This window comes from Amphibalanus amphitrite, unplaced genomic scaffold, assembly GCF_019059575.1.
Source record: "Amphibalanus amphitrite isolate SeventyFive unplaced genomic scaffold, NRLGWU_Aamphi_draft 000198F_arrow, whole genome shotgun sequence".
Lineage (NCBI taxonomy): Eukaryota > Metazoa > Arthropoda > Thecostraca > Balanomorpha > Balanidae > Amphibalanus > Amphibalanus amphitrite.
This window is the reverse complement of record NW_024881693.1, coordinates 106,230-134,210: the sequence shown is the minus strand read 5'-3', so window position 1 is coordinate 134,210 and position 27,981 is coordinate 106,230. Positions and strand designations below refer to the sequence as shown.

At 51.0% G+C, this 27,981-nt stretch overlaps 1 protein-coding gene and 1 long non-coding RNA gene across 6 annotated transcripts in view; one reads left to right on the top strand and one right to left on the bottom strand.

The window, feature by feature from the left end:
* Window positions 1–15: 15 nt before the first annotated feature.
* Window positions 16–27,981, bottom strand: part of LOC122384762 (titin-like) — a 108,961-nt gene continuing 80,995 nt past the window's right edge. For 4 of the 5 annotated variants that reach the window (XM_043372480.1, XM_043372481.1, XM_043372477.1 and 1 more), the window contains 29 exons: window positions 18,673–18,845; window positions 18,259–18,449; window positions 17,275–17,903; window positions 16,892–17,015; window positions 16,457–16,636; window positions 16,194–16,329; window positions 15,940–16,057; window positions 15,654–15,805; window positions 15,146–15,349; window positions 14,732–14,912; window positions 14,036–14,308; window positions 13,616–13,773; window positions 13,254–13,389; window positions 12,898–13,039; window positions 12,433–12,587; window positions 12,034–12,154; window positions 11,555–11,718; window positions 10,993–11,277; window positions 10,442–10,495; window positions 9,183–9,337; window positions 8,726–8,876; window positions 8,090–8,244; window positions 6,836–6,986; window positions 5,597–5,701; window positions 5,087–5,281; window positions 4,642–4,734; window positions 4,007–4,119; window positions 3,653–3,752; window positions 16–1,037 (listed from right to left, as the gene is read on the bottom strand). In XM_043372480.1, the coding sequence (XP_043228415.1) occupies window positions 841–1,037; window positions 3,653–3,752; window positions 4,007–4,119; window positions 4,642–4,734; window positions 5,087–5,281; window positions 5,597–5,701; window positions 6,836–6,986; window positions 8,090–8,244; window positions 8,726–8,876; window positions 9,183–9,337; window positions 10,442–10,495; window positions 10,993–11,277; window positions 11,555–11,718; window positions 12,034–12,154; window positions 12,433–12,587; window positions 12,898–13,039; window positions 13,254–13,389; window positions 13,616–13,773; window positions 14,036–14,308; window positions 14,732–14,912; window positions 15,146–15,349; window positions 15,654–15,805; window positions 15,940–16,057; window positions 16,194–16,329; window positions 16,457–16,636; window positions 16,892–17,015; window positions 17,275–17,903; window positions 18,259–18,449; window positions 18,673–18,845 (4,991 nt within the window). In that variant the 3' untranslated portion in view covers window positions 16–840. The remainder of the gene's footprint in view (window positions 1,038–3,652; window positions 3,753–4,006; window positions 4,120–4,641; window positions 4,735–5,086; window positions 5,282–5,596; window positions 5,702–6,835; window positions 6,987–8,089; window positions 8,245–8,725; window positions 8,877–9,182; window positions 9,338–10,441; window positions 10,496–10,992; window positions 11,278–11,554; window positions 11,719–12,033; window positions 12,155–12,432; window positions 12,588–12,897; window positions 13,040–13,253; window positions 13,390–13,615; window positions 13,774–14,035; window positions 14,309–14,731; window positions 14,913–15,145; window positions 15,350–15,653; window positions 15,806–15,939; window positions 16,058–16,193; window positions 16,330–16,456; window positions 16,637–16,891; window positions 17,016–17,274; window positions 17,904–18,258; window positions 18,450–18,672; window positions 18,846–27,981) is intronic. The other variant, XM_043372478.1, reaches the window with a different exon arrangement.
* Window positions 19,408–27,981, top strand: part of LOC122384767 — an 83,781-nt gene continuing 75,207 nt past the window's right edge. The window contains exon 1 of the long non-coding RNA XR_006257089.1: window positions 19,408–19,601. This is a non-coding gene — a long non-coding RNA (uncharacterized LOC122384767). The remainder of the gene's footprint in view (window positions 19,602–27,981) is intronic.

Sequence of the window (27,981 nt, the reverse complement as noted above, 5' to 3'; positions counted from 1 at the left end):
TCGTAATAAAACAGCTGTTGCCGATACTACTGTATTCCATTAGCTCACACCTCTCCATAACAAATAACATGGCCTCTCGCTGGCGTCTGCCCGCTACCCGTGGGCCCTCAGACGCCTCAATGACCTCAGAGCGCCGACACTCGCCCTTACCGACCCGGCCGGTCGGATGGACGCAGCAGAGGGCCGACCGAGGTCAGGTCAGACGAGGTCACGCAGAGGTCACCCGCAGTGACAGCAGTGAACTCACCCTCCCCGATACGACTGACCAGATGGAATTGCAGCAGAGGGCCAGTCGCGGTCAGGTCAGGCGGGGTCACACACAGGTCACGTCCCAAAGACAGCAGCCGCCTCGCCCTGCCTTGACCCCACCGGCCCGATGGAAGCAGCAGATGGATGGACCGGCGAGGTCAGAGGTCAGGCGAGGTCAGCCGCCGGCGCCCCGGGCGGGTCAGCCCGTCGGTCACGAGAGTAGGGGTCAGCCTGGAGCGGCCGACGGGTCCCGCCGGGGCAGGACGGGTCAAACACCATTTCTAAGTCGTCACCATCCTCCTGAGAATCCAACTGCGTACCGGCGGATCACTCCATAAGAACTATGTACACCGCGGATCCTGCCGTCCAGCTCTACACCGTATCACACGGGTCTCACGCCGCGCAGAGTCGGCCGCGACCCGGCACAGGTCAGGTCAGGTCACCGGCCGCTCGGGTCAGCCGGCAGAGAACCATCCCTCCTCCGGACGTCGTCGCTACTCATAAAAGGTACAAACGCACAGACACGACACATTTTGATTCAGCACGCGGAACGGGGGACGGTGGGTGCGCGCGCGAGCGGCGGTCGGCCGCTTATTTGAACAGCTCCTGCGAGTAGTACCAGATTCGGAAGAAGTACTCGTCGCGCCGGAGCAGCGCCAGCCGGCTGTAGGAGTGGATGTCGGCGTCCATCCCGGCCTCCCGCAGCCAGGAGGAGGTCTCCGTGGTGGCGCTGAGGGAGGGCGTCCGGTCCCAGTCCACGCCGTCCACCGTCTCCGCTTCCAGGTAATCTGGGGGACATGGGTTAGGGAGGTCACGATAGGGGTCATGATAGGGGTCAGTAGGATTAAAGGTAGTGTGCCAGCTTTCTTGGACCGTATGGAGTTAATGGCCCAGATAAGGAGAACCGGATTTTTAGAACTTATCCATACCTTCAAAACTCATGGAAACGTCCTAAATTCTTCAAATTTTGAGTACCCCAGTGCGAAATTCGCCCCGACGGGTTGTCGGTCGTACCCCAACCACATTTCACACCACTATGAACAATAAATGCACACACTGAAATCGCTATTACCGATATGCTCATCCAATCAAGTTTCGATAAACCCGTTCATCATCATCTCCTGCGGTTTCGAACACGCCTGTTAGGTGGCTTCTGATGCTCGTCGAGGTCGGAATTTCCAAATACGCGTGGTGCGTCGGGCCGCGCGCTCTGACTTCGGCCAAGAAAAATGCGTCAGCTGATCATTGTCATTTCTGCCACTTGCGTGTGGTGAAATGGGGTCATAACTTATAAGACGGCTTTTTCATATCAATTATTTTACATAAAATCATATTTCAAACCATAAATAATGTTCGACAGCCATATAAAAGAAACAATACCAATACGGGCTTACAGTTTAAGGCTCGACATTGTGTTGTCTACGATTAGACAGCTGATAACTCATTCCCGTACGTCGTATGGTCGTAACACTATAATGACCTTTGCTTATTGTCACAAGTGCGCCGCATTCGCGATTGTTGCCCGACGCCTGTTTGCAGGTGAGCCCACTACAGTTGTTATACATATCTAAAAACCGAAAAACTTCTAGGCGAAAAAGGCACTATTCCAGGCCCATTTTTGATTTTTTTTGCGATATTAGGTAAAAACAGAAGCTTCTTATCCTAGGAAAAATAAAATGGGAAATCTTTCAAAGGTGGCACACTACCTTTAAAGCAGGTGTCGGTGGGGTCATGGGCAAAGGAGTCACGGCTGGGTCACGGCAGCGGTCAGTGGAATAACGAAGAGAGTCAGCAGGGTCACAACAGGGGTCAGCGGGGTCACCCGTCACAGTCGGTGGGATCACGGTCAAAGGAGTAACGGTCAGCGGGGTCAAGGTCATTGGGGTCAGCGGGGTCACGGCTACAGTTGGATTCAGGAATGTGAGTGAAGCGAATGAACTCATTCGTTTCATCCGAGGCATTAGAACGGCCTCCAGTGACACCTGTGTCTCAAAGTTGCGCAGGGTAAGTTCAGTACAAAATTCCGAGAACAGCAAATGCTCAGGAAATATTTGGCGCTACACATACTAGAAAATGCCGATGTCAGTGTTCGATGGGTGTATCACTGCTTGTCTCTCGACATGTAAGAACGTGAGAGTCGGGAAAAGTTCCACAATGTGGAGCGGTGAAGAGGTGTGGCAGGTATGAGGTAAATACTCTCGGTTGAAATTGCACAATGCTCTGATGAGTTTCCAGACCGTTCAATCGATGCAATTTTTTAGTTTTCTGTTATTGTCAAAATTGGAATGTCAAGTAAGGTGAGGTCCTTTTTCATTGGCCTGAATAAAAAGACTCGTATCCAATCAATCAGATTGCATTAGTTCATTAGCAATTACATCGTATATGTAGGGTGCTTCCTGTGTATTGTTGATTGTTCCTATATGTCCTCGAATTCTTCCGATTTGCCTTCATTAGTTTCCTTTGCGACGCTCGATTTTAAAATTGCACCTTTTGTAATTTGTTGTACAAAATAAGGGCATGGTGAATTTACTTAAGTGGACATAAAACGACGGACATGTGTATAAAATTTAATCTAAATATTAAATGATTAAATCAAATTACCTTAAGGCAGTCATGTTTGTCTCTATCGCTGCTATCAAGATCATCTTCAGCTGTTAGTCACCAGGGACTGCGGTTCAGTTTATTGTCAAGCGGTTTCATTGAGGACACAATGGGGTGAAGCAGAGGGAAGGAAGTGCCTGTGGGCTGGGTCATCTCCGATTGTAGGCTCCACGGTCATTTGAAGGCCCCGATGACACCGGTTTGAGGGCAGCAACAATGATCGTCCCTGCAAGGACGGTGATTGTTGTCTGATGCGCTCAGTCGAGGTGTGGCAAGGATGAAATGACAATTTTTTGCTGACTCGTATTGAATAAAGTTTCCATGCTATGAAAGCAGCGATTTAAAAAGCTTTTTCCTTTAGGAGCCTCTGTGAAATTTAACATCATCGAAATTCTGAAAAGTAAAAAAAGAGAGCAATTAAAAGTTAATGAAAGATTTCAAATGAGAGCAAATTATATCATCGCGGGGTGTCGAGAAAAAGGTGGTGACTTTTGGGCCGGGAAGGGTGCAGCAGTGTGCACCTTATTACCGTATGACCCACTGATCACTAAGTTTTTATAGACCACGATGGTCCGCATATAAACAGTAATGGGGAGGAAGGAAGGAACAAAACATCGACTAATACACGGATATCCTTCAGTCTTCACTCTTTAACCGGAGATCGATAATCCGTGGAGTTTCCTTGCATGCATTATATATGAACGGTGCACAGTTGCGTAACCTTTTCTACTCCGAGATATTCTTCACACAACTCGAATTACTTTGAATCTAGGACATCTCGAATGGAGCGAAATATGCATACCTGCCGGCCTGACCACTTTGACTGCGTCTTCACTCTCGAGGGGATCGCTGATCCCCACTTCATTCTTGGCAAAGATCCGCACGTAATACTCGTGTCCTTCCTGTAAGCGGAGACCGACGGATAATCAGCCGGAAAGTCCTCGCAAAAACGCACCTCTGAATGAGCAATCAACAGACATGAATACAAATCGTCAATTTAATCGATCGCCATCGCTGAAAACCGGCCGCTCTGATGAGGCAAACGGTGCGGTGTGTCCGCTGTCGCTCGTTCCGGACATCTCCAGTTTCCCGGACATTGCCGAGGACACACCCGTCTGCGAGCCGGCCGGCCAGAGCCAGAGGCAGCGACACTCACGTGTAGCTCCTTGATCTGGAGTCGTGTGACGTCGGCACCCACCATGCCGACCTGAATCCACATGGTTCGGCGCGCATCGCGGATCGCCACGTCGTAGCCCTCCAGCGGCGCACCTGTCAAACAGTGGTTCGTCAAAGTACCGCCAGGGAATCGGTAAACGACGACGGCACCTGTCATAGCGCTGGCCCGTGATCTCGAGAAAATGCGATGATTTTTAGACACAGCTACCAGAAGCGGATTAATGACTGTCAAAGATCTGCTAGAATTACCATTCATAGTAAATCCCAAATGCAAGGAAAATTAACTACCAAAGCGTACGCAAAAGTGAGACTGAACCATAACGGCGCCCGACACATGATATCTTTTTATGAAAGCTGCGCACAGTTTAATACAAAGTCAAGGAAAACCGACCGACTCCCAACATTTCATGGCCATTTTCAGCCTTCCCTTCCGTTTAGTGGTCAAAGCGAGCAGCCATTGAGGCGTGTATCCTGATCCTGACCCGTGACCAATGACCACTGGAGTGACCCGTGACCTCTAAGTGACCATTGATCCATTAGTGACCCCTATACCCTAGGAGTGACCCATGACCCCTGCAGTGACCCGTGACCTCTGAGTGACCGGCGACCTCTCACCTCCATCGGACTCAGGAATGCCCCACTCCACCAGCAGCGAGTTGGGCCCCGTGGAGCGCATCTCGAGCGGGGCCGTGGGTGGGGACGGCGGAGCTGCGGGCACGGGGGCGAAAAGGGTCAGTGGGGCTGGGGGGGACGGGAGGGGGGCACGGGCGGCAGAAAACAGTGCACAAAATGAAGCATTTAAATTTTTGATTACAAAGAAATAAGAAAATAGATAAAGGATCCACATCAATCTACAATTTTATTTTATGCAAATGCTACGCTAAAATATCACCAACGGTTTAGCGAATTCCCTTTCAGTCCCGAAGGCATTCATATTTCTGCTACCCTCCCATACCATCATTTCCGGCAATAATCTTCCTGATAATCACAGATGCCCGACACTCCCACACCCAGCACTGATCTACTAGTACTGGCATCATCATCACACATCCGCACTCACTGGCGTGCGTTTTCAGCGAGACCAGGTCGGTGTCGGCCGGCGCGCCGGCTCCGATCGGGTTCTCGGCGGACACGCGGAAGAACAGGGACGACTTCTCCCGCAGGTTCGAGATACAGTAGAGGGTGACGGAGCTGTCCAGCGTGACCACCTTCTCCCAGGTGGAGTCGCCAGCCGCCTGGCGCTCAATGATGTATCCTGCAACGGGTAGGAGTGGTGGGGGGAGGGGATCAGGGTCAGAACATTTGCCTAATTTGACTCATCAGATAACCGCTATTCATGAGGTTAAGCCAAGCATTGTTTCGATAACTCACTGTAGATCAGTACTCGAAAAAGCCCGACAGAAGCAGGTAAGTTATCTGACCCACTTCATACATGTTGCTGGAAGTACGCTTCCTTGACGTCAGTGGCCGTTAAATGACCGTTGACCATTAATCGGCGCGTCATATGCCTTTACAACGAAACCACAAACACTACGGCACCGCTCAAAGGCCAATCGTTTGCGGCACCCACCTGTGAGATTGGCTCCTCCCATGTTGGTGGGCGGGGCCCACTGCAGTGTCACGCTGCGACTCGTCACGTCTGAGACCGTCAGGTTTGTCGGCGGTGACGGAGGCGCTGAAAACAACAACAGCGCGTGATACGGGCACGATATCACCAACACAGAGATATACTACACAGATGGCATTGACCCGCCCCGATACAATGCTACCGTCACTTTCCACGACACATTTCCTGCACCGATCTTGATATGACAACATCATAATCGTGGAATCCACTACTGGATTTTTGCCAGTTTCCAAAAGATTCCGCGCATACTGGGGACTGGGTTCTTTGTTGGCGCCGTCGGGCGGCCCCGGGCGGCTCTTTCCTCGTCGGTCAGTGGCGGGGTGTTACTCATGGCGACCGCACCCTGCGCCCCGGCGGGCGATCCTTCCTGTCGAACGGCCTTGCCGTGCGCTGAGCCGTCTGAGCTCGGCCGCTCCCCTCGGCCGACGGCCTTCCCATGGCTGACCCCTCCCCTCCCCGTCCCCGTGAAAGGTGCCCTCAGCTGATCGGTGACTGCACTGGTTTACAGACCGTTTGAATAAGGCGGTGTGCGGGCTTAATCTTTGGCATGCTTGTCTCGAACCTTATGAAATGTAAAGGGTGCAACAAACATGGCACGTAGAGAGCACGCATTAGCCGTTTCGCCCACTTGACTACTGCCTCAATCCTCAGACATGTTGCTTTTTTGTTTTGTTGGGTTAGGCCCTTTCGGTCAATTGTGACCATTTCAGAGCCGGAAGGATGATAGGATATAGGGGGAGACATTGGTCTGGGCAGGCACCCTAGTGAGTCGCCGGGGCTGAGCCCGTCCAGAGGACAGGCCACCCAGCCCCAAGGCACTCACTGCACCCGGCTACGGGGTGCGCTCCCTCGGGAGCAGCGGTGCCGCTCCAAGGGAGCAGCCCGCATGAGATAAAGTTGCCTGTCCAGCCCGGAGGAGGGTTGCGGCGTGGAGGAGAGGGATTTCAGTGTCCTGAGGATAGAAGCACGGAACGATGACATGTTGCTCTTCCCCTAAAACTTAGATACTCAGCCACTCAGCCTATCGGAGTGCGTTCTATACGGATAAAGTTATCGGGATTGGTCCAAATCCTTTAAAACATTCCTAATAATGACATCCTCGACTAATTACCGAATACGTTCTACCCGTCCCACCACCGTTCACCTGTCAACCGACCCCGCCACACCCCTCCCTTTACTCACTGAGCCGTTTGCCGACGGTGATGGCCTCCTCTGGCGCGAGCGGCGGGCCGGCGCCCACCGCGTTCCGTGCCGACACGCGGAAGTTGTACTGCATGTTCTTCTTCAGGCCCGTGACGTCAATCCTGAGCGTTTCGCAGTCGGTGGTGCCCACCTGACGGTCGTAACGGCGTCGATAGTGTCAGAGATGAATTGGGTGGGTGCAGTAAAACGACGGTTTTAAAACACGCAGATAGGCTGCGAATGGAGTAGAAACGTTGGGTTGCATGGTCGTTTCGACACAAGTACATCCCTATACATTCGTTTCCGAACGCAATTATAAATAATTATAACTCCAACCTGTAACCATGGATGAGATAATAAGATAATAGTGTTATATCATCCATGCTGTAACAATGTGACGCATAGCGTTCAGGACCGCGGGTCAAATCCCGTAGAATCATACAGGGGTTTGGTCTCGTTTATGGTAGGCGGGGAACGTTGTTCGCCAATTATTGACATTTTGTGTAATGGGACATTTCTGAGGACACGCCCTTGAAGTCTGTTCAGCTGCACTACCAATATTTTTCGATGCGATAATGCCGAATACAGAGAATGTTATTAGTAACAGCAATCCACATGGTTAGGATTTGCCCACTTCGGCAGTTTCTGAGCACGTGGCGCGGAAAAGATTCATATACCTAACCAGTAACCAGCAAAAAGATAACAGACCTTTGAGTTTCCGCAAATCGGAATTAGATCAATTGAACATATCGTCGCATGTCTGATTTAGTTAGATAACAAGTGATTGTCCTATAATCAACGTCCATAAAAATTGTCAAAGGCTAATAAAATGCTGACAAGTTGACGCTAAGTAGTCAACATGTCAAAGCGCTCGTAATTAAATCCAGCTGCATAAAGTAGGTAAAGCGATCTGAGTCATCGGTTCCCATCGTCTGAAGATCGGTCGGACATTGCGAGTTTCCTTCCTGCAGTACCCGTGCTTTGCAAGTTGATTGAGTTATAATTATTTATAATTGCGTTCGTAAACGGACGTAGGTACTTGTAAAGGGATGTACTTGTGTCGAAACGACCATGCAACCCAACGGACTGACTTTAAGATGTCATTTGACTCACAACATGATGCAATATGCTGATTGAAGTTAAAGTGTGCCTTTGCGTGGCATACGCGAACCAACCGCATTGACCTTCACCGTCAAGCATGGCCTCTGATCCCATCTAGCTACATTGTCCGAGAGAAACCACTTTTTCACGCACCTTCTGCCAGGCCTTCTTTCCGACGTTTCTCCTCTCGACGAGGTACTCGACGATGGCGGCCCCGCCGTCCGACTCGGGCTCTTGCCAGCACAGGGTCAGAGATGTGTCACCCATGCTGGATACTTCGAACGGACCCACCGGAGCGGACGGCAGCGCTGCGAGTGGGGTGAGGTCAAAGGTCCAGTCAGATCAGAGGAGGTCAGATGTCAGTTATAAGTCAGTCATGTTTAGTCATGCCGATGAACTTAACATGAAATAAACACAACTCTTCAACTCGACAAATTCAAGTCAGACGACAGGTTTACGGTCAGGTCAAAAGTCAGATCATCTTTCCACCAAAAACCGCAGCCAAGTGTTTCAAAAAAGACCAGACGGCAGACATCCGGTGCTACGTACTAAACAATTACACATCTTTACCGGTGCATTGTTTTCATTAATCGGAACCGTTTAATGTCACTCAAAAACAATCCTTGATCGTTATCGTGGTATAATCTCAAACAACATACGATAATCTCAAGGAGAAAGGAAATGCTCCAACGGTCCGGTTCCCATCCATTGTGTGGCTCTATCCCTCCAAATACGGTGATACTGGCAACTAATCCAATAAATCGCCGTCTTTCTAGTACAATCTCGTACCGAATGGTTTCGTGACGACGACCGCCTCCGCTGTCTCGAGCGGCTCCGAGTTGCCGAACACGTTGAAGGCGTACACCCGGAAAAAGTACTCGTGTCCCTCCAGCAGGTCTTGTACGCAGTAACTGAGGATGTCGCCAACGATGTCGGCAACCTGGGGACAGCCGCAGGTCAGCCGTGGAGTTTGTTTTGTGGGTGGATCACTGACGGTACTAAATGTTACGCTAGTGAAACGAACTTTGTCTCATACAGTGTCATTATCAAAATAGCCCTTCGAACGATATTTTTTCTGGGTGTCCGTGGCATCTGATATGTGCCACACACGCAAACGATATGCTTCGTAACATTGTTCGATTCTTCCTCTTATAGCGTAGTTAGACAGCCAAGTTTCATCGAAATAAGTTCAAACAACTAACCACATCCACTATGCCCACCCCCTCGAGTGGTCAACTGCTCTCACTTTGGTCCACGTCTGTTTCTTGCTGTCGAACTTCTCGATGAAGTATCCGGCCACATCACACCCTCCGTCGTCGGCCGGGGGCTGCCAGTCGAGGGTCACCGACTCCTGGTCGGCCACCCGGGCCAGCAGGGGACCCTCCGGTCGGCTGGGTTTGTCTGCCGGGGCGCCGCACACACAGGGGGGTCAGTGGGACGCGGGAGGATGGTAGCAAGGGAGATGCTACAGATAGGGACATGAGAGTTTGGTGGTGTCTGGAATTTATTCCGTTAATATGCCTTCAAAATTGAAAGTAATAGGGTGCGATTGCTTAGCTTGGTGACAACTATAGCTACATAGACCTTCGAGAAGTTGTGTGCACAGTATCGAGCCGAACACTTTCTTAGAAATATTTCTTAGAAGTTATCATCGATTAATTTAAGGTATTATTTTAGTTGAACAGTGGAGTGCATAAAAAATGGCGAGTTATGCATTGTTGGTTACTGAGCGCCCGTACAAAACTTTGCGATGACTGTGATTTTATTTGTTGGCTAGGTTCACAACGGGTCGTATGTAGTCACTCGTGCCCAATGGTAAACAAGGATTGGTGTTCGAACGCACCATCGGCATTCATGAATAGAGCGTTTTTCCTACCACAGAGGACGCCTATAGCCCGCACACCAGCCGAACAGTCGGGCACAATAGCACAGTAGTTTCTACATCTATACGGATTGGTCAACCCTCACCGTCACCAGGCAAAAGCACATCGGACACATTGGTTTGACTCGGGTCTCACACAGTGTCAGAGATGAGGAAAGTCAGGAGCGCCTGTGAGCTTGTAAACTTGCAAGTTGCAAGATACGGAAAAGAAGAAATAGAAGAGGCCGAGAGAGAAGAGAGAAGAAGAATATAAAGAAGAAGAAAAAGAGGAATGAAAGACCAGATCGTCACATTATCACATGCTTTGTTGCGCCGCCACAGCTGCTTATTTATCACACATTTGGGTAGCATATTTGGCGGTCCACTTGATGCCTCAGGTGACTGCACAATGCACATTGACCAGTGAAAAAAATAGGAGTTGGTGCCTCTCGACAGTTCCGACTGGCCCAGGAGACGGGCGCATCGAGGAAGAGAGAAAATAGACAGAGAAAAGAAAGAAATAGAAAGAGAGTGGGAAAGAGAGGGGGAGAGGGGCGCGGTTCGGCGGAAGCTCCAGTCACTGGGGTGGGTGGACAGAGGTGACACGGTGCCTGCCGCACACTGGCACAGGCGGACCCATTTACCGATGCTCTCCAAACTACTGGATCGTGTTCGACTCATAGAGCGTCGACTGTAATCTAAACGGGCGAATACAACAGAATGTGTCAAAGAGAACGAAACGTCTGACGAAATAAACAAATTTAGAGGGTCGTAGTAAATACTTCTAATGCCTTTCAAACGGAAAAACAAAACAAAAAGGTAAATGGTTGGAGTCTTTGGGACCGATCGCAGAGCAGGATCAGTGAAATATCTAAGACATCTACGAACATCTACGACAGTCGACACCGTAACGAGTTCCGACAATTAACGACATTTCAAACTCTCGCGGAGAAAACTTTAAATGTAACGCAATCAATGGACACACAACAAAACCCACTGTTAAACAAAAAAGAAATAATGAAGTCAAAGTCAGGATATAAATATAATTAATTAAAAAGGTAAAATGTTTGAAGTTAAGATGTACTACTTTCACCAGTAGACGACCGACCAAACGATCAATACCCAGACAGAAAATCACTGATTTTTCATTTTCGAACAGCCCACACAACCACCAGCCGGCAGCGTCTCCACTCACCGAGTACCCGGAGTGTGAACTCCTCTGTGACCGTCCGCACGTCATTGGTGGCCACCAGTCGGTAGGGCGCCGAGTCGTCTCGCTCCAGCCGGCTGATGGTGATCTCTGTGCTGTCGGACTCTGTGCGCACCTCCAGCCGCTCAGAGGAGGTGATCAGCTGCTCGCCGCGGTACCACTGCAGCGAGGGGCGCGGGATGCCGCGGGCCCGCACCCTGACCGTCCAACTCGCTCCCACTGCCAGCCGCTGCTCCTTCAGAGCCGGCTCATACTCCAGAGACGGCGGCTCTGTGGAAGGGAGAAGGTGATTGCGACAGTTACACAGTTATAGTCGTGAATCGCCAAGGATGCCTTATTTATGGATAAATAATTGCATTAGCTGAAAATATGTCCAGAATAAGCAATGAATAAAATAATAAAATGAAAGTACCGTCGTTAACTGACTTTACCATCACTTCAAATCCGCAGAAAATACCATGGACACAGTTCACCCTAACACTCAACTACCCCCTATCTACCCATTCCGTAGAAAATGTCCCGTTGAGGCAGAAACAAGCATCCTCACCCTGGATCTGGACCATGCAGCTGGTCTCGACCTCGCCGGCCGAGTTGGAGGCGTAGCAGGTGTAGGTGCCGGCAGACTTCTCCGTGGTGTCCTCCAGGGTCAGCGTGGCCACGTGCTGGTCGTACTGAACCTTCCGGCTCTTCACCGGCTTACCATTACGCGTCCTGAACAGGAAGTGCACAGAAAAGAATTAGCGGAACGGCGAATAGTGGGTGGTAGAGAAGCGCTTGTTTTAATCGTTTATCGGAAGCGTTAAAGTGGGTTCGGAAGAAGAGCTACTAATGAAAGATGCTATGCTTTTAAGAGACTTTTGACAACGTATACAAACGATTATTGGATGTAGGCTACGTAAATCAGCACATTTAATGCAAGTACATCAAGTCACGAAACCCTTTCCCGACAAGAAACGGTTCGTCTGGACGCAATTTCACGTAAGTTGCAGAGTGTAGAGGAGAGTGACGACGCTTTCGTAAACGTACCACCGGATGTCTGGTTCCGGGACGCCGGTGATGACACAGCGGAGGGTGACCTTCTCGGCGAGTCCGGCCACCACATCCTTCAGGTCCTCCACCACGGTGGGCCGCTCCGGAGCGACCGGCTCTGCGGTGAACGGGTATCGTCGTCAGAGGTCAGTGACGCATGCATGGAGGTAACCGGTGTAGACGGATTGAGTTTTATCTACGTTATCTATAAATTTGAGTTACGTAGCTATGACTTCTGCTAATCACAAATCACCCAATCACGCATCTTTTCCGATATTTACATAGTGATTAAGTGGCTTCGTAATAAAATACGGCGTACATTAGGTAAAACACATTGTCGATCAATCGAAATACATTGAGTCGACTTAATAAGCAATACATCATACAACCACTGACTTTTGACTTTGATGAACTCGGACTCTTCTGACGGCTCGCTGGCGCCGATGTCGTTGAGGGCGTACACGCGGAAGCGGTACTCGGAGCTGGTCGTCAGGGAGGTCACCGTCCGGGTCGTCTCCTTGACGATCGTCGTCTCCTCGAACTTGGTCCACCTGCACCCGATACGCGAATTGGCGTCAGTGAATCGCTTATTTGTGCTGCGCATGTACCGCGGATACAAAGAGTATGGGTCGAAAGCCAATCATTTGGATAGAAGATGCATGATATATTTCCGAACTGTGTTTTGGAAAACATTTGTGAATCTATGGGTTGTCATCGGCTTCGGTACCCAATACTCATCCACTCATCGATGCGTGTTATGTCATGCTTCTTATGATCCTAGTCAACCCACATATGATGTAGTATTTAGTCGATGGATCGACTATAATAGTATATTCACTATTATAGTGCCGCTTCACTCACGTTTTCTGCTGTTTGAGCTGGTACTCGATGCAGTAGTTTGTGATTGGCGAGCAGCCGTCCGTCTGAGGCGGGGTCCAGTGCAGGGTGACAGAGTCGTCCGTGACCTGCACCGGCTCCGGACGACCCGGCTTCGACGGCGTCTCTGCGGGAGACGGGGCACCGGGTCAGAGGTCAGTTCGTGGGGTCACATTCAGGGTGTATGGGAAAACTTGAAAGATGTTTTGGGACAGCAAAAGACTAACGGTTTCTAAGGACGTAGACTAATCATATGCAGTGCTTGAAGATGGCGGACAGTTTCAACTTGGTTAACCACAGCGCTCCCTTTGAAATAGCAGAAAGAAACGACGAAAGCTTACCCATGATTTTGAGTGAGATGTTGATGAAGATGTCTCCGACCTCGTTGCCGAGTTTGAGCGTGTAGGTGCCGCAGTCGGAGTCTTCCACCTGCTTCACTGTGATACACGCCTCGGACTCGGTGATAGTCGGCAGGTACTGCAACAACGGCGTCACGTCAGGTCACATGCTGAACCACAGTTACACCAGGATCAACAGAAGGTGAAGGGCACTGGAGCTGAGACCCTGAAGCCCAGAGATCACATAATGGAGAAGCTAAAAGGCTAGGGATGCTCAATACTTGAGCCTTTGAAAAAAGTATCGATGACTCCTCAGGTGCCTGAGCAGCTAAACGTAAACACCTAATGGCAGACCTGGGTCTCACCTTTCTCGACTTTTTGATGGTCTTCCTGTTGTGGTGCCACTCGGCCTTGGGCGGCGGAGCGGCGCGGAATGGTACAGTTATCTTGATGTCCTCTCCTCTCCTCACTAGGTACTCCGTCTTCAGCTGGTCCTCGCGGATCTTCGGCTGCATTTGGACCACTGGGAACGAAGAAAATGCACATGTAGGACGAACATTTTTTACGTTTGAACACTTCAAGATTAAAAATTAATTTTGTCGTTCTTAAACTTTCAAAGAAATCAATAACATGTGAAGACCTTCCACACCTGGTGCTGTCACAATCCTACTGCAATACCCTTACAACGTTCCCGCGATGTTTCTCATCGATGTGAGCTAGTCGTTATAACACCGTCAGTCAACATTATCGTACCCCAGCTCTCACACACATCCATCGTCCCTCACCGGTAACCCTGAGTTTGCTGGTGCACTTGACGTTGCCGGCCGTGCACGTGATCTCGGTGCGATCGTCCGAGGACTGGACCTCCTTCAGCAGCAGGGTGCGCCGCGGACCGTCCACCAGGATCGTGCACGAGTCCGACTCCGTGACGGGCTCGCCGTTCTTCAGCCAGGTGACCGGTACGGAGGCGTCGCTCAGCTCTACGGTGAACGAGGCCGTGGTGTCCTTGGGCGCCTCCACCTTCTCCGGCAAACGCCCGATGAACTCCACCGTCGGCTCTGTGGTGAAATGGACGAAGGTCAGTGTGACATCAGGGGTGTGCACAAGTGCTCTTATTTGAATTTCATCGAGAGAACAATTTTAGAACAGTTCCAGAAACGCACGTCGTACACTCAACGTCTTAGTGAGGATTTCGGCTACCGAGGGCAATTACGAGGCCCTGTGTAGTTCTTTACCGCAGCCATAGTCAATAGCTATCTCCATAGTAAAATGACATTCTAATGTCATTTACTATGGAGATATGGCTGGAGTCCTACATTCGCAGATGAGTGTCTCTTTACCTTGGTGAGCGCCAGCCATAGACTATTGACTATGGCTGGAGATAGCCATAGTCAATAGCTTCATCTATCAAAGTCGGTAAACACAAGTATTGTAAACAGCCAGGCAACTTTTATGAAACGGCTATGCAGCAGGACACAGACCTTCCACGGTGAGATTGGCAGTGCAGGAGTCGCCTCCGATGCGACAGGTGTAGGTGCCGGCATCCTCAGAAGTCGCCTGGTACACCATCAGCCTCTGGCGCTTGCCGTCGATGCCCAGCTGGATGTGCTCAGAGAACTTGATCTCTTTGCCGTTGAAGAACCATTGCACCAACGCGTCACCCTACGAAGGTTATGGAAACAGCGTTACTGCGTAGTGCGTAGCCGTGATTTTGTTTGCGATACATTCGGGAAAAGGTAACGCTATAATCCTACTTCATGGATCCTGGCATGAATAATAGACATAATGCGTAAACACTAACCGAACAATACAGCCTGGCCCATGGATGCACCCGAAATTCATCGATACTCGTATAACAGAAAAAGTCCTACATACGCAGATGAGTGTCTCTTTACCTTGGTGAGCGCCACCTCGAAGATGGCCCGCTCGCCGCGGGTGACGGTGGTGTCGGTCATCTTCTTGGTGAGCACCGGGGGCAGTTCGACGACTGTCACCTCGCAGGTACACTCCTGGTCGTCGAGCGAGCACGTGTACTCGCCCTCCTCGTGTACCGTCGCGGAGCGCAGCACCAGTCGGCGCGACACGCCCTCGGCGATAAACTGTGGGGCAAAGTGAGAGAAGATGGTGTCAACTCGTGGATCGGACGATAAGAAGTTGCAAGCTATGCTTCTAGCTTCCTGTAAGTTTTCAATTTCATCGGGCCTCACTTCCACATTGCTACAATATATAATGTTATGGATTATGTTAGCTACGTTTATGATTAACAAGAGTTACGAACGAAAAAGAATTAGGGAACTGTAAGCCGACTAGAAGTTGAAGGAAACGCCAACATCCTTCGCTTTTCGTCTTTGCCATGGGTAAATCACCCTTGGTAAGATCTGTCGACCCCGACCTCGCACTGACCTCGTACTGTCCGTTGTCCTCGCTGATGGCGGCGCCGTCCTTGTGCCAGACGACCCTGGCAGTGGGTGAACTGACGGTGACGCTGATAGCCGCCGTCTCCTGCTCCTTCACCTCGATGTCGGTCAGCTTCTCCACAAAGAACGGGCCGCCCTCTGCGCGAGAAAATGAACACGGTGGAGGTAAACCGGAAGGACGGAGCCTTTGGTAGTGTTTGGCATAGCTCAACATGGCAATAAAATAAGAACAAAAAATGATATGACGTTTTTATTCTTATTTATTGACTGACCTTTGACGTTGACCTTGCACTGGGTCTCGGCGCCGTCCGTGCTGCACGTGTACTCTCCGGCGTCCGCCATCACCACGTCGTGCACGATCAGACGGTGCGTCTTGCCCACGTGTGTGATCTGAAAAAGAGGATATTACCGACGTGAGTAAAAGCCCACAACTTCTCGAACCGGTGCAAGACATCTGTGTGTTGTCTTTAACGTTTTGCACTGACTTATCACCAACCCGAGGAGAAGCACATGCTGTCAAGCTCACCTCGTATCTGTCCGACTCCTTGATGACCTTCTTGCCACGCTTCCACGTGACCTTGACCTCTTGTGACGTCTGACACTCGAGGGCGACCGTTGACCGTTCCTCGACGTCAAAGTCCTCCAGGTCTTTCACGAATCTCCTGCCAAGCCAGCCACCGATATCGGTTAAAACGATGACAGAAGCTGCTTCACACAAAACCCACAAGTAACCTTCTTAAATAAAACATACATGTAAGCCTCGTAGCCTCGATTCTCCCCCAAACTTACACGACGTCGGCGTCGATGTCGACCTGGGCCTGGTGCGTGGCCTTGCCGTTCTGGTTGACGGCCACGCACTTGTACTCGCCGGCGTCCTTCTCCACGCGGCTCTCGTGCACCTCCAGAGTGGTCTCCTCGCCCACGTGCGTGATGGACGTCGTCTTGCCCGACTTCAGCTTCTTGCCGTTCCTGGGGATGTTCGACAGGGGCATTTGCGTTAATAAAAATGCAGTGTCGTGGCTGAGTGATATACGTTTCCTTGACTTATTAGATTAACTATAAATGGTACTGCCATACTTGGAAGTTGGAACCCTATGACACTTGCTATAAGACGTAGTACTTTGTGGATGAGATATCCGATACCGTCTGTAAATTTTACTAAGCACCGTTATTTCGGTGTCTGCTATATTTTTCCGTCACAAACTTCAGAGTCATGACACTGACCTGTACCAAGTGACCTCGGGACGCGGGTTGCCGACCACCTTGGCCGTCAGCCGGATCGGCTTCTTCTCGGCCACACGGACGTCGGTGAAACGCTCGATGAACATGGGTGGCTCCAGCTGAGACTCTGTGGATCGGACAGAAATGAGGCGTGTAAGCTTGATAGACATTGTGAAAACGATAGATGGTCACGAGACGTATTTAAAAAAGAAAGTATTTATATAAAGCGCATCAATGCAGATTAGCACGTTGCAATGTTTCCCATTCAAACTGTTTTTGTGTTTAATGTTTATGTCCACTGTTTAATACCAAAGGCCGAAAGCCTCAAGTCCGTAAATGCCACGAAGGAGTGATCGGATAGAGCTTTCAGCCGCCTGACCACTGACCTTGCACCACGAGCGTGGCGGTCGTCTTGGCGGAGCCGGCGGCGTTCTCTGCAAGCAGGGTGTACTCTCCGGCGTCGCTGCGGTGCGAGCGCGGGATGTGCAGCGAGTACACGTCGCCCTCCTGGGTCACCGTCACATCGCTGTTGGCCAGCATCTCGGGCGTCAGCGGGTGTTTCCCAGTGAACCAGGTGGCACGCGGCTGCGGCTTTCCGCTGATCCGCGCCACGAACGTCGCGCGCGCGTTCTCGGTGACGACGAGCGGCTGCAGCGGCTGCACGAGCTCGGGCGGCTGCTTCTCGCCGCGTGGCTCCACGGCCAGAGTGATGGTGTTGGCCGACTCGCCCTCCCGGTTGATGGCGACGATCTCGTACAGACCCTCGTCCTTGGTCTTGGCGCCGCGGATGCGGATGAAGTGGCAGTACATGTGCATGTCGCTCTGAGTGGTGATGGTGACCCGCTTGGACTCCTTGACGGGCCGGCCGTTGAGGAGCCACTGGACCTCCGGCTCGGGCACGGCCACCAGACGGCACTCCAGCTCGACGTCGTCGCCCTCCTGGACGGTGCGAGTCTTGGGGCGCTGGCTGAACGTGGGCGGGATGCCCTCGAGGATGTCACAGAGCGACGACTCCCTGGGGAGCAAAAGTGGGAGATGATAATGGGATCGACTTGCGACGTTGCGTGCATACTGGTCGGCATAGCTTGAACAGATGACCCACTGACTCTTGGGATGATCAAAATGATTATTTCTTTCGCCTTTCGCATTGACACTAATCACGACAGATATTCTTTCTCATGAAATAGCGCACTAGTGCCACGCTACACTACTGCGATTAACGATACCTACCGTATTACTCGACGAACACTAGCAAATATGAATCCAGGGTGGCCAGGTAAAAAGTATCGATGCGGTTCCGTATGCTTCTCTCCCCAGTCATATCCTCGCAGTGATGCTGCACAAAGTGGTAGTATGAAAGCCGGGCCCACCTGCTGAGACTGCGGCGGCTGGTGAGGGTGACGTCCGATCCGTGATCGGAGAGCGGCGCCTCCACCACCAGGTCCGCAGAGCAGCTGCTGAAGCCGGCCTCGTTCTTGGCCACGCATGTGAACGTGCCGGCGTCCTCGGGGAACACCTCCTTGATGATAAGCGTGGCCACGTTGTCGTCGTCGTAGAACATCTGGATGGAGATGTGGAAAGTCAGAGCGGGAGCGATCCAGCCAGCCAACGTAGGTATTACTCACCGAGGCTTTTTTGAATCATTCAATTGAAAACGAAACATACAACGGAATCCGGTGACGTAAATTCAGTAGTGACAACAAATGCCTAGTGGTGGCTGTGCACGATATTTCGAATTGTGCACAAGCCCACGGTGTTCTCTGCCGTCACCTCCACGTATGTACCTGGAAGTCGGTGGAGGGTTTAATGATGGCGGTCTGGCGGAACCAGGTGATGGTAGGCCTGGGCTCGCCCTCGACCCGACACTCGAGCTGCACCACCGCGCCGTCCACCACGTTCACCGGCTGCAGCTTCTCCGTGAAGCGAGGCGCCTTCGACTTCTGGCCCGTCTTGGGCGCTGAGAACAAACACGTAGGAGTTTGTTAAATGAGGATTATAGCGAATGTACGTCGGGCAAAGACCATTGTAAAAATCACGGCAATGCGATCAGGATGCCTATCATGTCACGAGATGTCGGGGCACAAGATGCAATCAATACCTACCTAATGGAGCAACATGAGGCAAACTGACTTGACTTCAAGGGTGTTTGTTCAGGGTGACAGCGTGAAATGAGTTTCTGATCCTCTCACAGTCACAATAGTCTGCGACCATCTTCATTTAGGCTACTACCGATCGGCTAGCAAATGAAGCGAGGTATTTTTCCTTTTTGTAGTGCTCTGTGCTAGCAATGCGACTACATGATGCAGCAATGCAGCTTGCTGCTTGCAAAACAAATTACAATACCGAAAAGTAATACCTGAAGCCGAGTGTAACTCAAAGAGGGCTTCTCAATAGCCAAAACACATTTATGTTTATTTAGAGATGCTTGCAGAGCTGTTTTTACTTTTTGCAGCTTTTTAGCAACTGTCCACCTGGCGGCCGAAACACATAACAAAAACAAAAATAAACAAGCCTGCGGCAGTTCGCGAGCCACGTGGGTCGGGTGTGAGTGTCTCAGTCTTCCGGCTGGTGATAAACGTTTGTGGTGACTGACATTTTGAATGTGAAGAAGATCGTGAAAGTATTGTGTCGGTTGTATGTGATGTCAAGATTGCTGGTGGCAATTGATCGCACAGCCGAAAATGGGAGTGTTTTCTTTCTTCCGGAAAACTAGGTGAGTGGGGCGCGGAGACACTCTTCCGCCGCTAGTAATATTTTGGCCGAAGGTTGGAGGGTGGTTGGAGGGATGATAGCTGTTCACACGGATCCGGTTTCCGATAACAAGCTCGTTTCGCGCTATTTTTTTCTTTCAGTTGGAGCCCATTGCCGCTTACCATACGCTGCAATGTGCATTGTCTGCCTTGTGCCTGTGGAGAGTATCTATTTGATTGCAATTTTATCCAGCTAGCGTATATTGAGTGAAATAACTTTTTTCTCTGGAATATGTCCACCTGGTGGCGCAGTCGGTTAAGGCGTCGACCCGCGGTGCGGGCGGTGCCGGATTCGGGTTCGATTCCCGGTTCCGCCCGTTCCGCGGGCGTCGTCCCCGGCTGTGCGGGTGTGGGGTAGGCTCCCACTTCAGCCGTAGCCTGGGGGGTAGGGTATAGTGGCCGGGAGGAGATGGAGCCCTCCTATAATTGGGACAACACAAGAGCCCGTTGGAGGGAGGCCTGAATAAAAAAAAAAAAATATGACGGTGGTTCATCAATCGCCCGTTTTTTTTTTGTTCTCTGGGAAATCCCCGTGTAGTGCAGTGGCGGCGGAACACCTGCAATTAAGGGGGGGGGGGGCGGGGCACTGTCGACTTTTGGTCCCATTCTTTCCATGCAACGCCGATAGGGCTAACGTTAAAATGCCAAAATCAAAGGGGGGCACGGTGCCCCGGTGCCTCCCCCCGTTCCGCTGCGGCTGCCTCAGTCTATGGTGTAATGAATGGCCTATTTAGGTACCTTCCGGCCGGGGCCCGCTTATATTTGAGGATCCAGGTATGTACATAGTACATACCCACATATACCCATGTACCTAGGTATTGGATTGAGTGGGGTGGACGCATGCCCTCCAAATGGTGTCCAAATCGTAAAAAGTGTTCGGAGTTAGCTTCCCATGATTTGCAGTCATATTCACATATTTTTTTTTCTTTTTTGCAAGGTGTAATTTCATAAGTTTCTTGTCTGTGGGAAGGAAACTGTAACATTTTTATCAATTTTGGACGCTTACACGGGGGGGGGGGGGGGGGGGGGGCATATGCCTCTGATGCCCATCCCGCACCCGCCAGTGTCAGCCCGTCCTGCTTCATGTCGGTGCTATATGGTGCAGTGACTGAGGTAGAAGCGGAAACAGGGAAACAGGCTGGTACCTATATATTTTCCACTTCCACTGTACTTTGCTTTGTGAATAGCTAGATAATTACGGAGCGCACGGGCGTAGGAACGTCACGAAAAGTGGGTGGGCCACCCTGTCAAGGGGCCTCCTTTTCCAGGGGGCCTCCTATTTTCAGGGGCCTCCAACTTTTGCCTCGTCCTGCTGGCTGCTTTCAAGTATGACCAAATCTAGCTTCTGAGATCGGGCAGATGTACCCAGGGGCGTAACCGCTTAAGCGAACAGCGCGGAAAGTCCGCACCATTTTTAAAATTTATTCCCCCTCCGATTTTTTTTAGAATCTATTTGCCGCAAACAGCGCATGACCCCTGAAAACCCTTACACAAATGTCTTCCTCGTTTCCCAGGTGCCCCCATTAGCTTCATAGGCGCCCTCTTTGGCAATAAGCGCCCTATGTAGGTATAGTCATCAGAGACATCCCTATTATATGTCTCACAGTCGCCCCGTTGTCGCATACATTGTGCGCTTATCATAGGCGTCTCTCTTTTATGGACACTTGAAGGCGCCTCTCTTTGCCATGCCGGCGCCCCTGTTTCTTATGAATACACCCCCCATGGCATTGATCAATTGCAGTCTGCAGACCTCTATTGCATGTGGACGCCCATATATGTAGGCCTCAGAGGCACCCCTCTTTCGCATTGAGGCGCCCCTAGGGGCTTCATAGGCGCCCCTCTATTGCACATAGGTGCCCTACTGTCTCAGAATCGCTCCCCTTTGGCATGCAGACGCCCATCTTTCGACGGAGGAGCCGCTGTGGTTCTTAGAGACGGCATGTTGCTCCCAGACGCAGATGGGGCTCTCGGAGTCGACAGTGTCGGACCTTCAGTCGCTGATGGGTGCCCGCCAGATGTGGACCCTCGGAAACGCCGCTATGGGGCCCTCAGAGATGCCGGTATTTTGGCCCTTAGAGACACCGGTGTGGAACCCTCAGATACTTCAGTGTGAAGCCCTTACAATTGCTGGTGTGGAGCTATGAATGCGCTGGCTTAAATCCCTCAGAGGCCGGTACATGGACATTAGAGCTCAGTGAGAGCTTGTGTGGTGCCTTCAGTGGCCTTGTGGAGCCGTTAGACATCAACATGGTACTCTCAGGAGCCGGTAAGTCCTCAGAGCCACCGGTGTGGGGCCTTCAGAGCTCCGAGATACTGGTGTGGGGCCCTCAGAGGTGTCGGTGTGGGTCCTTCAGATGTACATACCTATATACAGGGTGGGGCAGCATAATCGGGAATAAATATCAAACGGGATTATTTGGTCATGAATTTAAAAATATAGCTCCAAGCACTATTTTAACAACATCCCATCAATCGGTCACCTTTTACCTATCCCTCATCCTATTTGACCGCCCTTCGCGTCGATGACCTTCTCAAGGCGGGTCCAAAAGCACGCGCATGCACGTGCAGCCTCCTGCTTGTCCATGATCGCCCATCAGCTTCGTACCTTGCACTGAAGACCGTTTTTACTGATGATAAGTTGTTCATTAAACTTCTACCAAAAAACGCTCCATATAAAGAATTTGGTCGGATTTAAATCGGCGGAGTTGAAGGACCAGAAGTTTTTGGTTCATCTCAGGTGGAGGTGCCCTACACAATAACATGTCGTCCTCACTGCAGTACCAGCACGGACAGAGTCCTCGTAAGACGTGATCTGGACCGTCAGTGATCCTCTCTTCCGACGACTCCACGTGAGTCTGCCAGAGTGTGGATGTATTTACCAGAGGTGCTCGTTTTATCCGGGCTCGATGAAGTAGGGTGCACCACGTGCACCTCCCTTGAAGACCACCCATAGGTCCATCACCTCAACAGGATGTTTACTTTGCATGACCGCTGCAATATTCTCGATACAATCCCCTATATGGCATGCCATTCTTTTTTATCGTATTCCAGTCGGTGATAAGATTTTTGGTCGCTGAAGTTTTGAACATTGTTTCTTTTTAATATGCTCAAGAGCTTCTTCCTTATATTCAAGTGAGTCATCTTGTATGTCCTCTGCTAAGAGTTATTTTACGACGATTACGTTAACTTTTTGTCCTAAGTATCCCCACACAATCCTTATCGTCCGTGATAACACGTTGACCTGTCCAGCAACCTTTACGTGGAATGGCATTGTTTTAAACAAAATGTTCTTGTTTTACTCGTTTAACATTAGTGTCTATGGCCTATGGGCGCGCGCAAAGCACTTGGAGCACCGTCGAACTATTTTGCTGCTCTTTTCCAGGAAGTTGCATGCTCATGGATGTAGTCATGTCAGATGATGCACAACTTTTGGGCGTTTCATTGCCATGATATAATTTATCAAAATAATGCCATGCCTACTCATGACCAGAGCCCAAAAAGCATTCCCGATTATGCTGCCCCACCCTGTAGAGCCTTGAGGCTTGAGATGCACAGGTGTGGTGGCCCACAGAGGCACCGGTGTGGGCCCCCAGAGCCACCGATATAGGGCCCTAAGAGACACTAGTATGACCCTCAAAGGCGCCGCTGTGTGGCGCTCATAAACACTGGTGTGGAGCCATCACAGGCGGGTTGAGCCGTTAGAGGCCGGAAAGGGCCCTTAGATGCCTACAAGGAGCCTTCAGAAGCCGGCGTGGCACCCTTATGGGGATAAGCGTGTCTACTTAGGAGCCCTTGAGGTGCTCTCATGAGCTCTGTGGGGCCCTACCGAGCCGAAATATGGCCACGGCCAGTTGCCGCCGCATGGCTCTTCGGACTATCATTCTCAGGGGCCTCATCTGCCTAGTTTGAATAGAAGGGCCTCTCAGACAATCAGTTCATTCGTTCGTTCATTGGGGTTTACGGGCGCGTCGACTGCGGTGGTCATTTTGCGCCCATAACGCTGTACTGGTAAAGCGGATATGTCAACAGAGAACTGACGAACTGAAGAAGACTAGAACTACTTGAGATACGTTATACTAGTAAAACGAGTATATCACAGGAAAACTGATGGATTGAATATAAGAAAAGATGCTGCCGGATAAAACCCAGGGTGAGTCATCACCCAGCAGGTGGCGAATGGTGGTGCCTGGGGCAATGCGGCCGAGGCAGCGTGTCCGGTTTGGTTCGAGGTGCGGGCAACTTAAGAGAATGTGAGTGACTGTGAGCGGCACGGCACAATGGCTACATGTTGGTTGAGCATCTCCACGGAGGAGATAGCCATGCGTTGCATACGTATGCCCTATCCGTAGTCTGCAGAGGACCACTTCATGGTGTCTTTTGCCTTGAAAGCAGGACTGCCAGGGCTCCAGAGTAGGTTTCACCTTTCGTAGCTTCTCGGATCCATGGAGACGCCACTCTGTCTGCCAGCTAAACGTCGTAAAAGATCGAACGGCTGGGTAAAAATCGCGAGCCGGCAGAGGCAAACGACGGAGGCAGGGGGCCGCGGCCGCGCGTCTTGCGGCCGCGTCGGCAAGCTCGTTGCCTCTTATGCCCACATGGCTCGGTATCCAGCAGAACTGGATGAATTTACCTGCTCGTTCCACCGACGTAAGACGAGATAAAATGTCTTGTACTATCGGGTTGTCTGGATTAAAACTCCGTAAAGATAAGAGGCTGCTGAGGGAGTCTGACAAGATCAGATAGCAGGAGCTGTCAGACACCTCGATAAAACACAAAGCCTCCTCAATTGCAACGAGCTCGGAAGAAAAAACAGAGGCAGAAGTTGGCAAAGAGAATGTGCGTGTGTCATGACCAGTCACAAAAGCGCAGCCGACACCATGTTCTGTTTTCGAGCCGTCTGTAAAAACCGAGGTAAAACCATCATATGAGGCAATGTGTTCCAGCGCCCGTGCTCGTAGTGTGCATGGCGGCTGATCGTCCTTCCTGATGTCTGTCAGTAAAAGATCGATTCGTGGATACGCATTTCTCCAGGGCGGCGAGGGCGCGCCCCACGTGCGCCTCACGCCGCGAAGAGAAATGTTTGCTTTTGAGAAGAGAGCTTGCATACGTCCACCGAAGGAAGTCGATCGACCAGCCACTCTGTCAGACCGACTGATCTCTCGCGAGAAGACATACGGGTATGCCGGGTGCGAGGGAAATTGACGAAGTTTTAAAACATACCGCATGCCCAACATCTGGCGACGGAGAGATAACGGTGGCTCGTGAGCCTCAGCCAGAACGCTGCTTGTTGGCGAAGTACGGAAAGCACCCGTAGCAACGCGAAGTGAGGCATGGTGAATGGTGTCAAGCATTTTCTTACGCGACTTGCTGGCGCTGTCATAAATGAAACTTGCGTAGTCGAGCTTTGAACGTACCAGAGAGCGGTAGAGTAAAAGCAAGGTTCGTCGGTCAGCTCCATACGACGTACGTGATACACATTTTAAAATATTTAGAGTTTTAAAACATCTCTCACGAAGAGTTTTAAAATGCTCGTTGTACGTCAGACGTCTGTGCAAAACAACACCAAGAAACTTTGCAACCGGCTGCGTGGGGATATTTCGCCCGTAGAGGCGGATTCCAAGATCAGGATCGTGGCAGCGGCGACGGCAAAAGTGAACAGCCACAGTCTTTGAAGTTGAGAACTTAAGGCCATTATCCTTGCTCCACTTTTCTAAACGCGTCACAGCAAGCTGAAGTTGTCGTGACGTGTGCCGCGCACTTGAGGCGGAGAACCATACCGCCAAATCGTCGACAAAAAGGGATCTCCCTATAGCCGTTGGGAGTCTGTCGCCAATGTCATTAATCATGATAGCAAAAAGTGCCACACTCAAGACGTCTCCCTGTGGAATACCATTCTCCTGAAGGTGGGAGCTGGACAAGTGGTTTCCAACCCTGACACGAAAGGTGCGATAAGATAAAAAGTTGCAAATGAAAAAGCCCATACAGCCACGGATACCATAGCTGAGAAGCTTCCTCAAGATGATCTGCCGTAAAACTGTGTCGTAAGCAGCCTCAATATAAAAAAGATAGCCCCAAGGTGTTTCTTTTCGGTAAAAGCGGTCCTCACTTCGGTGTCAAGAGCTAAGATATGGTCAACTGAACTGCGGTGTTTCCTGAAACCACACTGCGCGTCCGTAAAAATGTCGTTATGTTCCAGAAACCAACTCAAGCGAGCATTCACCATCTTCTCCATCAACTTGCAAAGAGCAGAGGTCAATGAGATAGGACGGTAGTGAAGTGGGTCAAGTCCCGACTCGCCAGGCTTTAAAATGGGGATCACCGTGGCCTCTTGCCATGCTGCAGGAAACAAACCGCTCTCCCATAGCGAGTTAAATATCGCTAACAGTGTTTCCAGGGCGCTAGAAGGAAGGTGCTTCAACATGGAGTTGTGAATGGCGTCTGGGCCCTCGGCGACACTTCGAAGCGAGGATATGGCGTGCTTCAGTTCAGTCATTGTAAAAGGCTCGTTATATTCTATATGTTCGTCAGTGGAAAAATCCGCCAAGCCAAGCTGGGGTCGGGCTCGCCCTAGTGCGGGCTGCGAGGGAGCGTCACCCCGGCAGCGCTCTGAGAGTGTTCTAGCTATAGCCTCCGCGACATCAAAAGGATGTATTATATCAGAGTTGTTCACCCTCAGAGTCGGGAGTTCAGACAATCAGTATCATGGGCCTCCTCTAGCTAGTATAAATAGAAGAGCCTGTTAGATCATCAATCCTAGGGGCCTCTTCTGGTTAGTATAAATAGAAGAGCCTCTCAGACCATTAATCTCAGGGGGCTCCTGTGGACAGTATAAATAAAAGGGCCTCTCAGACCATCAGTCTCGGGGGCCTCCCTAGAAAAGTGTAAATGTGGATAGAGGGCCCCTCAGATTCATTAGGAGTGGACCTCTCTGACTATCAGTCTCAGGGGCCTCTTGTGGCCAGTATGAATATAAGAGCCTCTCAGACCATCGGTCTCAGGGGCCTCTTCTGACTAGTTTGGATAGAGGGCCCTCCCAGACCACCGGTTTCAGGGGCCTCCAGTGGCCATTTATATGAACAGAAGGGCCTCACAGCCATCAGCCTCGGGGGCCTCTTCTGACTGGTGTAAATATGAGGGCCTCTCATACCATCAGTCTCAGGGGCCTCCTCTGCCTAGTGTGAATATAAGGGCTTCCCAGGCCATCAGTCTCAGGGGACTCTTCTGACTGGTGCCGGATTGAGGGACCTCCCAGACCGAAAGTTTTGGGGGTCTCCTGTGGCCAGTATGAATAGAAGGGCCTCTCAGTCCATCAGTCGCATGGGCCTCTTCTGCCTGGTGTGATTATAAGGGCCTCTCAGGTCATCAGTCTCAGGGGCCTCCTCTGACTACAGTGTAGATGGATAGGCCTCCCAGACCATCAGTCTCAGGGGCCTCTTCTGACTATTGAGGATAGAGGGGCCTCCTCTGACTAGTGAGGGTAGGGGGCCTCGGCTAGACCGCCAGTGTCAGGGGCCTATTCTGACTAGTGTGGATGGAGGGGCCTCCCAGACCACCAGTCTCAGACCTCTGACTAGTGTGGATAGAGGGGCTTCCCAGACCGCCAGTGTCAGGGGCCTCCCCAGACCAGTGTGGATATTGGGGCCTCCTCAGATCCACTAGGGCCTCTCAGACCATCAGTCTCAGGGGCTTCGACTGACAGGTATGAACAGAGGGCCTCCTTGGATCCATCACGGCCCCTTGGAGTCCGTGCGTGGGGATTCGTGGAACTTATTTTTACCGAGTTTGTTTATTCTGGAGCGTGACGACGTCCTCTCAAATCGAGACGAGGGGCCTCGAGTAAAAAGTGGGTGGGCCAAAACACATGGTTGGCCCCCCCACCTCGAAAAGTGGGTGGGCACTTGCCCACCTGGCCCCCCCCCTGTTCCTACGCCTATGACGGAGCGAGCGAAGCGAGCGGAGTCTCATACTGAATTAAGGGAAAATCCTGAGTATGAGCGGCCGGCCGGCCGGCCGGCCGGCCACCCAACTTGATCATCTTGATGTCTTGCTCTTCAAAAGCTAATATCTTAGGAACGGGACATCCGATTGACAAGCGGTCTTCTTATGTCACTTGGACGTAAAAGTTCTGTGGTGTGATGGCCACCATGCGTTCTTGCCAACCACCGCACGTGGCGCGTGGTAAAGTTGGACATTTTTTAAGAACCCCCAAAATTGCAACCTCAATAACGGCACAGCGGTTGGGCCGATTGAATTGAAACTCGGTACACAGTTAGGTCTCCATCAGATAATTCATCTGCATGTTTTAAGGTTGGGGTGCTACAGCACGTGTGCACGTGCAGGGGG